A 13,619-nucleotide genomic window follows, 5' to 3' on the forward strand; every position below is an offset into this window, starting at 1 on the left:
AAGAGGCAACGTCTGTGTAAATAATCAAGATGATTGCATCAAATCATTGTTAAAAGGTAAGTGGCAGGACAGTAAACACAAGAAGGAAGCATAAACGAACATGTTGGAAGATTTTCACCTTAAACACTCTGAATCAGGACTTAGAGGATATTAAAAATGTCTGCAGGCAGCTGAATGTTTAAAACTTGTTTTGTGTGTTTTCTGTTTTTGATTTTCCATGTTGTCCAGCCAAATTTGACAATCAAAGCAAGTCTTCTATTCCTGTCAAGAGGTCGCCATTATGTTTTCCAGTGCATCTTTATGTATAAAAACACACAAAACTCTGTTGTTTGGAGCTCAATCTGTAGCAGTCCTTCTAATCATGAATAGGTTTCTGACAACTGTCAGTACTCAGAGGACAGGTCCATTAATTTTATAATTTTTTAGCATTCAATAAATAATGATAAATTGCCTCACATAAGTCGACAATAGCTGTGTCAGAAGATTAAATGTTTGAAAAAATAAGAGAAAGTGAGTTTACGAGAACTCTACATCTTGCTTCTCATCGCTGCTTGAGGCTTGTGGCTCAAGGCCACATTAGCAAAACAGTAAAATCTTCAACCAAACCACTGGCAGCAATGAAGGCAACATGTTTCCACAGTACCTAAACACACTACAGTTGGTCTTACCTCTGTGGGCACAGCCAGCAAAGGCAGGAAGGGCTTTATGTAGCTGTACCTATGCATTGTCACCATGATGACACAGCGAAGCATCTCCAATGAAGCTGCTCTTGGCCTGAACACAAAGATACATCACAGAGTAACACAACACTGACGTGGAATAGTTACAAAACCCTTCAAACTCATCCAGTGGGCATACTTCATGTAATGTTAAGCAGAGTAAACATTTTACTACCCATCTACCCACGTGGTCGCTGGTGTCACAGACCTTGATTTCAGCTGCTTCCACAGTGAGTCTCTTGTCTGACGGTGGGCTTGAACTCTACAGTTTTGGACAGTAGCTGGCTGGACTGTATTTGGCTATCGGACTTTAGCAGAACAAGGCCTAAAACCAACGGCTGCAATCCAAAGTTATTGAGTTGGAGTCCATCCATGAGAAGACCGACTCACTGGAGAGGCAACTGAATGACATCAAGAGCCGCCACAGCAGTGACCTGGCCGGCATGGACACATGAAATGAGACTTGGCTAGTTGGTTTGCAGTGACTGAATTTAAGAATAAAATACCTACATATTACACCCTGACTGATTGGAATGATTTCTCTGGCAAGCTGACTATATACAAAATTACCATTGTCCACAATATGATTGTCAGATCGGCCAACCCAGGCTGTTCCAGCTGGGCTTCAGACCTCTGACTCTGGGCTGGCAAAGACCTGTAGCTCCCGGGCCATTTATTGTTTTTTTGCTCGTGACCCATTTTAGCAAAGCAATGATTTCCTTCTCAGACAATTTGATTGGCCTTAGAGGCCTAAAGAGGTCAGACTATACATGTATCTATATCTATTTTATTATGCACAATAAAGAGGCTACATTTTTAATTCTTTGACTTAGAGCTACAACAAATTATGAAATATTATCAGTTAGTGGAATAAAAGACAAACTGTTCAGTTATTTAGTTTAGTAATTCCTTTTTCAGCCCTTAACCTGCAAAGACTCAGTGAACCGCTGACCTTAACAAAAACTTGACTACATTTTGTTTCAGATTTATATTGTGATGCTATTTCAGGGTTTCAAAGCCAAAGCCAGAGCAGAACTTACTGTTCTCTAAGCTCCAGCTTCCTCAACATTTTATCACTGCATAGTCAAATATGCAAATGCTCTGAATGCTTCTATGAGAAAATGAATCCATTAAGAAATGTGAGAACTGTACCTCTGGTCAATGATGAAGCCCAGGGAGGTGAGAGTGAGCAGAATGTAGCAGGTCATCCCCAGTACGGTTAACTGGGACAGCATCTAGGAAGACACAATTGCATACCATGAGAAATGTGGTTAGGAAAAAATACATTAGACTCAAACCCCTAAATCAATATCATGGCTGGTCAAGTTACGATCACAAGAGACCTTACTGGGAGAGCAGTCATAAACCGCAAGACTGTTCAACTGTTTACTTGGCACTGCCAACCAAAACATGTCTGACCTTCAGAATAAGTGTACTGGCACACACAGTACGCTCCAGCAAATGCGCTCTGCCTCTTACTTTACACTGACATGCCTAGTTTACACAGACGCTACAATCATCCCAGATGGATCTTGACAGGGGACTTGACCACAGTTGAAGAGACTGCAGTTTGAATCCCCTAAACAGAGCCAAAACAACCAACATCGGAACAGAAATCCCATGCAGATTCTCGCTGACCTTTTCCGAGCTATTTGGGACGTACACACAAACAGACTCGCACAAACACACAAAGTACAGAACGTGATGTACGGTCTAATTCGTGTTCTCTAACCTACAGCCTTGGCTGAGGGCAGCAGCTGGAAGCCTGGTGTCTCCTGAGGATGCTGTGGGCTGTCAGCTTAGGTTTATATTTCTCTGACACTCAATACAGAGTCTAACAGCCAAGTCTCACTGACGGCTCCCATACTGTACATACCCTGGAGGCCATATATAGGCAACATAAAATCAAGCCATCAACAGGATGCAATAAAGTAGTATTTATTTATGTTTATCCAAGAGTCGTAATAATAAGGACCCATAAGAACTATATTATCTGAGCCTACATAGGGGAGACGGATGATACAATTAGGTTTTTCATTAATCAAATGGGGGGAAATTTGGGACTTAATCCATCTTTCACACTATTGGAACAAAAGTCACCCCAGACTGTCAGAGTTTATTAAAGCTGAATGATCACTGTGCTAGAGTTCAAAAGCTACAGATTCAGTTATTTTTTGTATGAGGTATGATGAGTAGAGAATTAGTTTGGTATCAAAAGTTATGTGAACTTATCTCCATTTAATAACCCAAGGGGCTCAGCAGTCCAGGAGCATTTGGTCACGATCTTCATTTTTTTGTTTGTGTGACTATCAGTCACCCTCAGGGGACGCTGCCGAGACGCTACACTGGAGACAAAATCACCACGCATCCCTCAGTTGTTGTGAGGTGGAGCCACATTTAATTTCTAGGTCCTTTTACAGAAATAGGAGAGGAAATGTTTTTGTTTCTGTCATTGTGTTAATTTTTAATGTGATCAAGTGTCAACCTGCAGCAATAACAGCAGAGGACAGTAATGAAAGCTAACATCTGGTGGCAGTAAGCATAAGCAGAGGACTGATTGTGTTATTCTGTTGTCCCCTGAGACAAAGCAGATTAACTCATTATTCAGGCCATTATTTCAGCCGTTATTATGATGAAGCTCACTAAAGGTTGGTTAGACAGTTGGAAAAAAATACAACAGTGCCTCAGTTATGAAATGTTATTTCACCAAATTACACAGATAATATGCCCTAAGGTGCTGGTTAATCAGGAACAAGTAGCTAAAAGTGGCTGTAGTTTGTGATGCTGTTCAACTGGATTGCATTATTTATCTCACGCTGACTGTTGTACAGAGGGTGGACAAAATGTTAGACACCTGTTAGTAAAACACAATACAATTACAATCACAGTAGCACAAACTGGATCTGCAGACAAGTATTTATTGCAGGACTATTGCCTTATACAGTATTAGTTTTAGATAAGTGTAACTAAATAGTAAACTAGCAACACAGCGTACATAGATATTATTGCTGTGTACATGTAGATATGAGGTTGGGCTATTGAATAACAAGACTCAGGTCATGGAAGATGAACTACAACATGCATGCATGAACTGCATGGTACACATCAAAAATGGAATTAAATAAAAGTGAATTACTGCCTTGGTCTATTTATTTAATAGCCACAAGTTGTATATTTAATTTTGCATAGAATTAAAATGCACAACTGTTTTTTTTTTTTTGTTTGTTTTTTTTTTTTTTAACATTTTTATAAAAAGAAACACTAAAAAGTAAAAAGAAAATGTTTAATCACTGTTAAATGACAACTTAAAGAAAATTCTGGTCATTCTGTGCTTTTGTATGAGACCCTAAAATTTTACTCCTTACGCATTTTACATAAATTAAATAGTTTATTTTGCCATGTCATGTCAAATGTTGCTCTGTAGTGCTTTAAAATGAACTTACGCTATAGGCACCACCAATGTCCAAATGCTGCAAACACGGAAACACTAATGCAGACTTGCGTTTAAATAAAAAGTCTTGTCACGGTCAATTTCCCTCCCTGCCTCTAATAGCAACTGTTTAGCAAACCTATAATAAAACATACACGTTGCCCTGATGATGTAATTGAAGAGTAGTTTCTCTTGTTTGAAATAGCCATGTTTTCATGGCTCCGAATTAACGCAAAGCCCATAAATTGTCCAGCAGTGTATCATCAATTGTCAAGCTAAATAAGCAGCTAGCGAACATGTGGGTATAAATACATAACAGTGACATGATTTATTGTTGGGCCAGAGTGCTCACTTTGTTATTTTCCCTCCAAGTCCTGATTGCTGCATCCTGAAGGCTATTTGGGTTGGGAAATGGTTAAGGCGTTTGTGTTCACTGCTGGACCACCAGCTGGTGTTTCATTCGCCAGGAAGGAGGGGAACCCTTGGAGGAGGTGTGTGTGAGTGTGTGTGTGTGTGTGAGGGGGGACCACAACTGAGGTCGTGATCAGAAAAAAAAAAAGAAAGACAGGCCATTTTATTTGGGAGTTTGAAGAGGCTGGGCGTGACAGCAGTTTTTGGCTAACCAAAACTATGCCTAGGGAAAAACGCCTTCCAAAGATAACTGCTGAGGAGACCTGTTTCTGTTTTTTTCTGAAGAAGGAGGAAGGGGGTCTTTTGGCTTGTCGAGTGGAAAATAATAGACAAAGGTTGTTCTAAAGGGGAATGTCGATCCGTCATTCTGTCATGATGTTAGACAGAGCTAGTCTTTTCCTGCTGCCTAAGTAGAGGACTCTGCTCCACCATGGATCAGCCACAACAAACTGCATAATTGGGTGAAATAATGTTGGCAAACAAACACACAAGAACCCAAGCAACTTTAAATTAAGAGCTCTGGACCACCTTGTCATACTGTATATGAGGGATTACAGTAGCCTAAACATATCAACAGTCAGTCTGGAATAAAAAGTTCACCAACTTCAATCTTCAGTCTGACTAAAGAAATGAACGTAAAAATCTCTTCCCTTTTATCAGAAGTACTGTCGAGGTGCTTCTGAGCTAAGGGTGTAAATCTGTTGATCAACTGTAAGAGAAAATCCTCATTTACAGTTTTCCTAATGGGTCAAATACATACCATCTTGTTCTCAATCAATTCATGGTAAGTCCCCAAAACCAGCAGGAAATGTATGACCACATAAACTTGTAAAGGCATCGACCAACTGGGATCATGAGGCACTTCCTTTCCGGTAACCTGCACATGGAAAATAAACATGTTTAATTCTCCAAAGCCTAATTTTTGAGTAAGTAGGGTAATTTTCTGGACAGATTCTCAACACCAGCCAACATGTCTATACTTATATAACAGCACTTCATTCAGGTTTAACTGCATGTTAACAGTTACAGGTTCAGAAATTTTAAATTGTACCTTTAGGGGCAGTGAAAAACTTGAACTCCGACGGCCGATTAATAAATAATACAAATAAATGTGAAGAATATTGTACTCTGTGTGTTATTTCTGACTTGAAAGACCATTAAAGTCATGAAATCAGTGAGCCAAAATGCTCCCCATTCATACCGCCTGTTAGGTTCCATATGTTAATCTGAAATCCAAGGAATTATAAGTAATAAAAACAAATAGATATATTTACAGTATCCAGGAGTATGCAAAATATTCACTCAAGTGAAAATTGACATAGTATCGCAAAAGATAACAATAATCCCATTTATCATTTAAGAAGCTGTGTGTTCATGCAATGCATTAAATCAGTGTCTATGGCGGAGGGTGGGGAAGACAGGCAGTGTCACTGGCATGCATCTTTAAATAATGCAGGTTCTGGGGTTTTGGTTGAATAGTCTATTTTGCTTAGGAAGGTTTCTAACTGAGTGAAATTGCACAGAAGTTTCTCAGTAGCAGAAAAGAGCTGGGCAATTTCTGTAAATGCTAAGGAGAAGTATTGGAGAGGATACACTGGTCCATCCTTCACAAAAAGAAAGGAAAGACTGTTGACCCTTAATTCCTTGTGACAGCATCTGGCCATTCATTAACTGCAGTAGTGTCATTATCTTACCTGATAGTAACATCTTTGTGGGATCAACTATTTTGTCACATTACATATTCACAGTCTGAACAATCAAGTCAATATTTCCAGGTATTAACTGAGTTGTACGGTGGTCCTTTGGCTATTATAGGCTGATAATCAGATCAGAAGCAGCTTATAACACAGAAGTTTGTCCAAAAGAAAAAGGGATATGAGATATTTTAGGTGGGTGATGTTTATATTTCAATATAAGGCCTAACAAGCTATGCTGAACTTGTATTAATTTAAGCCTTATATTTATACAGTCAAACTAATTGAGGTTCATGTCGAGAAGAATGAATAAACACAACGGTGATCATGTGCAATAATTCTCAATGTGACAAATATCCTGTATAATTTTTGCGACCGGTAGCTTATAATGTTATTATTTGTTATTTCAGTTTCAACCTTGGTAATGAAGTAAGGATTTTCATTGGATTGCCCACCTCAATATAGCCTCCATGAAACAACACAGTAAGAACACTTGTTACTTTTAGCAATCCACTGGCGCATAACTACACGGCTAAATAAGATGGATTCTCTTAGCACCACTTGCCTTTTCCGATGACCTTATGAATTCTCCTTTACATCTTCCCTTGACTTTATAACATTTTCCTTTAAAGTCAACAAAAAGTGTTGAAGAAAAGATACATAACATAATTTTTGACTATTCGACCATAACCCTTGAATTCAGTTTGGTGAGCTACCACTGGGGGAAGAAAATATCCCTTTAGAGTTTTGTCAGAAATGCAACAAGAAGAACAGGCGTGTCAGTTTGCAGTGCAGCCAAAAAAATCTGGAGCTTGGAGGATTCATCCTGTCACATTATGTTAAAAAAAGATGACTAAAAGTCGCCCAGATAGCTCAGTTGGCTGAGTGGGCGACCCATAAACAGGGGCTCGAGTCCCTGATGCAGCGCCCTGGGTTCAATTCCAGCTCATGGCCTTTTGCTGCAGGCCTTCCCACCATTCTTCTCCCTACTTTCCTGTCTGCCTCTTGACTAACCTGTCAAATAAAGCCAAAAAAAGCCCTCCAACAGCTACACATCCTCTTCCAAATGTCTGCAACTGGATTTAGTTGTGCATCATGTTCTGTGTGTGAATGCATCACTTCCAGTGAATCAATTTGAGCATGGGTATTCAATTCAAACCATGCAAGACAAATGTGTACTCCGCCACTAATAATAAAAATTACTAAATAGAGAGGCAATTACAGAATTCAAATACACCCAGTGACTACTGATGAAAAAAAATCCACACATACATAGAAAAAGGTTTCTAAAATACTGGAAATGTTCATGAATATAACTTTAACAGACCCTAAAAAGACAATAAGCAGCATTGAGGGAGGGGTGGATTAAGGACATGACAAACAGAAAAGAAAATAGGATCAAGGGAAGAAAAAATGCTAACTTTATAATAAAACTAACAAAAAAAATCATGAGGAAAACCTCGTGAGTCCAATGTGTTTATGCAAAAAACAGGTTCAACTTTGTCTTGACCTTTCTCACTGCTCAAAGCCTCTTAATTTTTTATTTTCTTCAAAAAAGACCTTTTGCTAAAGTCTCCTACAGGCTGAATTTCAAAACTGTTGACATTTAGCTTGTTGTGTTCCATTTACAAAGTCATCCAGGATTTAGTGGGTGTAACGGTTTGCTCTAAATATTGAGGAATATATGAATTCTTCTGTGAGAATTCCCTGAGTCATTTGACCTGCTTTTGTCTTCCAATGCGTGCATAATGATAAGTGATTAGGCCTGAGGGCTTCATATTGAAACTGCAACCTCTCTTGGGGATGAAATATAACAACAAAAAAACTGGCCAATCACAGATGCCTCTCTCTAATTCAGGGGGTTTCCCAGGATCCTGAAGAACCAAAAGACCACATGTGGGTTCCCCCTGCATCCTATCCCCAACCCTGTAGGTATTCCAGCCTGTTGCTCTGGTTTTTCTCAAAGAGCTGAAACCTTTTCTCCTCCTTTACTCCCCTCTCTTTGCTTTCTTTCCCTCACCGGCAGATATCAACAAGAAGCCGCCTACATGAAACCTTTAAAGACATTTCAGTTAAATTCCAACTCTGTATTTAGAATCGCCCCGCTGCGTTTAAAGGGCCAATTTAATAGTAAAGACAAAAGGGAGTTTTTTTTTTGTTTCAAGTGTGAAGCATGAGGGAACTAAATATGTGACACCATCAGCGTTATTTCAAAGCTAACCACTGGGGCATTCAGCTGGAGCCTGTATTTCTTTCTGCACACATACACATACATACATGCACGCACATGCACATTTACACTCCACTGAATGTGGTTTTATTTCTGCAGACTGTGTTTAAAGACAGTGAAACTGAACTTATTGTGTTGCCTCTACAAAGGCTTTGCAGCTTTATTTGATGTGGCAGTTCCTTGTAAAACTTTTAAGAATATATGAATCCCTCAATAAGGAATGCTCTGAGTCATTTAAGGCCTGTGTTTTGCGTGTGTCAAAATGATGGGTAATGAAGCCTGAGGGCATTTTTCTTTGAGGAATGATGCAAACCTTGGGATTGTCGTCGTGGTCGCCCAGCCGGGATTTACCAGGTTTCCAGCTTGGACCATTGAAGAAAGTTGCCAATTTGTGGATGATTGTTTTGTAAATTTTGGACTTTTTCCACAAATATAAATAGTAGTGGAACTAAAAGAGAGAGAGAGAGAAAAAAACCAGAAGTCAGACATCAGTGTACAGTCACAACACTACATTTAACTGACGAACACTAACGAGGCAATAGCTGTGATAATTAATCCTGAGTAGGAATGTTTCTGCTTTCATTGGGCAGGACATCGCTCACGCTGCGCTCTGCCAATGGTGAGGGCAGCAAAAATAATCATAACATCCACCTGGCATTTGGTTTTATTGGCCTCTTTCACCTCAGCTGGGCAGTTTGTTTAGAGTAGAGTAATAATGTTATGGTTACAAACTGGCCAGTCAGCCAGCGGGGGAAACATGAGCTCACACCTCATCTACTGAAGGCGTTTACACTCAGATGGAAGTGAGCTGCTTGACCGATGGCCCACTCATGGTGGAAGATAAGACTGACCTGAACGTGAAGGATTTCAAATCTCCTGATAGGGAAGACAAGGCCATATATCACTTTATCTGTCTCTGAAGCAAAGGTGCCTGAGGAGGAGACACACCAAATAATTAGACTTAAATTTGTATTCAATGATTCTTGTAACTTATTCAACTTATCAAAGATAATTCTGTAAAGACTAACATGTCGGGATCACAACTTCAGCGTTCAATCTCCTTAAAACAGTTTGCAGCTACAAATAAGAAAAAATGGGCAAAAAGATTTTTCAGTGATGTGCACCTTAAAATTTGAATGAATTACCACATATAAGATTTGCTGCAAATCTGAGTCCAGTACGCATGTTATAAGCACCTACAGCTTAAAATGTCGCAGTATCCCTTAATTGTGTTTTCGTCATTTTAGAAATGGGTGACACCTTAACCATTCTCGAAAGTTCTGCACAGTTTCAGAAACAATTTCAGAATGTTCTTCTTAAAAGCGGGATACCCAACTTTTGGAATTTGGTGATAACTCCGTTAGATGGTTATGCCTAAAGATTCTTAAAATTAAGTGCTGTGATTGTAACAAGAGAAAGCATTGCTCGTATTGACAAGGGATCCTACAGCTAACTGAATACTCCTTATTTGGAAAAGATGCAGATGATACTTCTCAGTGCTATTCAACCATTACTGCTCTAGTGATCTAAAGCCATGCAGAAAACACAAAAACTAAAACTCACTCTGTTGTCAAGACAACTACATGGAATTTAAAATAATTAAAACATTTTTTTTTGTCTGCATTTATTCTCATTGTTTAACTCCACAAAAGGGGTGTCAACATTATATGAGATTGATGCATATTTTAGTCTTGCAGCCAAATATTTTAATAATTAAAACATTAGAAAAAACAAAACAGGTATAGAAGCAAACACAAATTGTTTTTGCTTACCAAATATTCTGTCCCAAATGATCAGAATTCCACCGTAGTTCTTGTCAATGCAATAAAGGTTTCTCCCTGTTGAGGTTACACTGTGAGGTTACTGCTGAAATTATTCATTTGTTTAAAAATAAGTACATAAACAGATAATTGGCATGCTCCTTTTATTCCATTTTTTCCAATTCTGTCCTTTTTCTCCACAATGATAAGCAGTTGCTGCATCAACCTTTAGGTCTTTATTGTTTGATATACTCAACAGCAAAAGGTTAGATTCCGATTCTCACTTATAAAATTTAACTTTTCTCACCATGATGAACTCTGTGATGTTTTGGGGTGTTAAAGATCAACTCGAGAGGTCCCAGGTCTCTGATCAACTGAAAGAAAACAATATCGAAACACTGCTATTAGATATTTTGCAAGCAGACACATTTTAAAGTAATAATCTCTTACATTTTCTATATGTAATGTACTAAAAAATTCATTCAATCTACGATCATAGCATCAATGTGTTTTCTGTCCTCCAAAGGTGTTACAACTTATATATAACATGATGTTTACACTAAACGTACAACTCTAAGTTTAGTGCAAACATGTTTTTTTTTTGTCCTTAATCTGCCAGTAAAATAGGTGCAGAAGTTTTATGTCTGATATAATTCCACAATATTTCTATTCTGTACCTTCAGGAGAACCCAACACCACAGTTATGAGTCAAATAACCCATTTGTCTTGACATTACCATAAGGGTTAGGGTTAGACTGAATCAAAAGGATTTATTTTCGCATTGGGAGCATGAATGGGATCAATAAATTTTAAGGGAAACTTGTGTACAAAATTGACATTTTTGGCTCAATAGAAAAGTTCATGGTGTATCAAAAATGGAAGGAAAAAAAAGTTCCATCCACTGGACAGCATTGTGGCTATCTGACTATTAGATGTTGAAATTTTAAATTTCTTGTTTATAAGTGGAAAATCTGGACTGATGGTGGCAGTAAACCAACATATATGTGGTCGCCAAAAAGGGACCATGAAGGATCACAAAAAATAAATTCCTCTGAACGCCAGACGGTGTTCCAGGATACACAAACAATGAGTTCCCTGAAATGATGCTGAAGCTTTTCTTGCACAAAAACATTTGCTGAGGGAAATTTTGACTAAGTGGCAACCTCAGTGGCTGAAAAATGAGGCCACCACAGAACTGCCAAAACTGTTGTTTCCTGAATAGCCAGTAGAGGCAGGCTCCAAAAGTGAGTCAATGTCCATAGACCACAATGTTAAAATGCCCCATTTGAAGCAGAAATAATTATGTTCATAGCCTGGTACAAAGAAATAGTTTTAGTCTCTATAGTTAATTTCTCTGTTCATGACAGCTGCCCTGGAGGTGAATTTTTATATAAATCAACCATTTAAATTGTATTGAAGCTTAAAGTTATGCATAATTAATGGTGTAGCCACTAAAAAGTGTTCAGAGACACACGTGACCAGCCTTAGCTCAAATCCTGCTCCACCTCTTTGCTCTTTTTTGGATGTAATTTCAAGTCAGGCACAAGATGAATCCACCTAAAATGGTGACATGATGGCCAAATGGCTGAAGTTTTCAGGCTGAGCCATATTTATATACAGTCTATGATATATATACAGCAGTGCATATAATTTGTTTTCCTCATTAAAAGCTAAACTTGCTTTATTTCTACGTTTCTTTGATGGCACTGGTGGTGGCTTAACAACTGCAGTACTGGGAACGAGACACAGTGCCAAAAGCAGGGATGTTAACACTACTGATAATAGTTAAACCCATTAACACACACACATACAGAGCCCATCCACATGTGCTCCAGTCTAAACAATCATGCAGTTGGATGCCTTATGAGTACATTTCATACGCATTAATCATTTTAGCTGGAAGATATCAAACAGATGCATCAGTGAGTCATTACAGATTGCAAAGGTCACGCAGCACATTTCACACAGTTTATGTTTCCCTTTAAGTTGCAACTCAGATATTTTGATGGTTCACACCCGTATGACAGACCTCTCAATCTGGAGAAATGCGCACGGCTGGACAGAATTTCTCAGTGATTCATTATTTCCATGTAATGGCTGCGTCTGGCAGCCAAGCGTGAGAGTTTTATCTTGAATGAAAGGGGTCTCCACCACTTCACTCTAGCTCTGACGCTGCAGCGAATAGTGTGCCAGTAAATTACATGACATCAAAAAAAGCCTATAAAGGAGGCATAAATTACATCCCCTCAGAAAATTGTGACTATTACGACTGTTTTCACTAATAGTGCACTAAAAGATGGAAGGCATTCCAAATCCATTCATTCCCTCTAACGATCGCAGGGATTGTAAAAGTGATACTCCCAGTCACTTTAAAGGCAGACGGAATGGTCATGCTTCTGTTTGGAATATTTCATAAAATCTCATTATTTTTTATTGAATACAGGTTCCACTACAGCACTGAATCCACAAAAGCTTGGCTTAACAGAGCGATTAGTATTGGCACAGGGAGAAAGATAACTTTTCTTTTCATATTAATTCTGCATAGCAACAGTGAATAGACGAGTAAATTCATACAGAGAAATATATTTGATCACTGCATTACATAACAATTGATCTTTCCCATATGTATAAAAGAAAGACAGCTTGGACTTTTTGGTTCATCTTATAGTTGCAAAATACCAAAAAATAAATAAAATAAATACAAATTGCTCATGGTGTGTTACCAGAGTGATTCCTTCAGTTGCTTAGTTAAAACAACCTAAAGGTTTTCCATTTAAAATGGTAAGAAAATATCAAATTTCAGCAATCTCTTAAAAGCTTCTTCATATGGAACCGTTTTACTGAAAGACTATCTACAAAAGATATATGAAATATATTTATATAGAAATATATAGTAGGAGACTAATGCTATTCATCTAGAGACACTGAAAATGATTATACAGGTGAAGGAAGAAAAATAGGACCGGTGGTTCCTTTGGACAATGGCAGCTAATGATACAGGACATTATATGTCATTGCAAATGTTTGAAACATCTATAAAACAACCTGACACCAAATCTCTTATCAATCTACACATCTGCTATCTTGAGGTTGCTTCTGTGCTCAGTGTTTATCACAACTAGAGACAGATGGATTAAAGAATTAAAGAACTATTCACCTCTGTGTGGATCCAGAACTGGTACAGCAGGTTTAACTGTATGTGAACAGCAAAGATGGATGGAGGTAGAGCCAGAGCCAAGGGCATGTAGAAAATCTGAAGAAGAGAGAAGGGAACCAAGTCAAAGAAATCTCCTGGAACATCTTTACACAACTTCACAGGGCTCCAACAACACAAGGCAGAGCAATGAACTGATATTTGGTTTCAATTAAACAGTG

The 13,619-nt window shown here is 38.4% G+C and overlaps 1 protein-coding gene across 1 annotated transcript in view; it reads right to left on the reverse strand.

Moving 5' to 3' along the window:
* Positions 1-13,619, reverse strand: part of agmo (alkylglycerol monooxygenase) — a 61,407-nt gene that overhangs the window by 17,518 nt on the left and 30,270 nt on the right. The window contains exons 5-12 of the mRNA XM_023299745.3: positions 13,402-13,497; positions 10,552-10,618; positions 10,257-10,322; positions 9,336-9,415; positions 8,798-8,932; positions 5,321-5,437; positions 1,872-1,954; positions 669-774 (exon numbers count right to left, since the gene is read on the reverse strand). Coding sequence (XP_023155513.2) covers positions 669-774; positions 1,872-1,954; positions 5,321-5,437; positions 8,798-8,932; positions 9,336-9,415; positions 10,257-10,322; positions 10,552-10,618; positions 13,402-13,497 — 750 coding nt within the window. The remainder of the gene's footprint in view (positions 1-668; positions 775-1,871; positions 1,955-5,320; positions 5,438-8,797; positions 8,933-9,335; positions 9,416-10,256; positions 10,323-10,551; positions 10,619-13,401; positions 13,498-13,619) is intronic.

Source organism: Amphiprion ocellaris, chromosome 9 (genome assembly GCF_022539595.1).
Source record: "Amphiprion ocellaris isolate individual 3 ecotype Okinawa chromosome 9, ASM2253959v1, whole genome shotgun sequence".
NCBI lineage: Eukaryota > Metazoa > Chordata > Actinopteri > Pomacentridae > Amphiprion > Amphiprion ocellaris.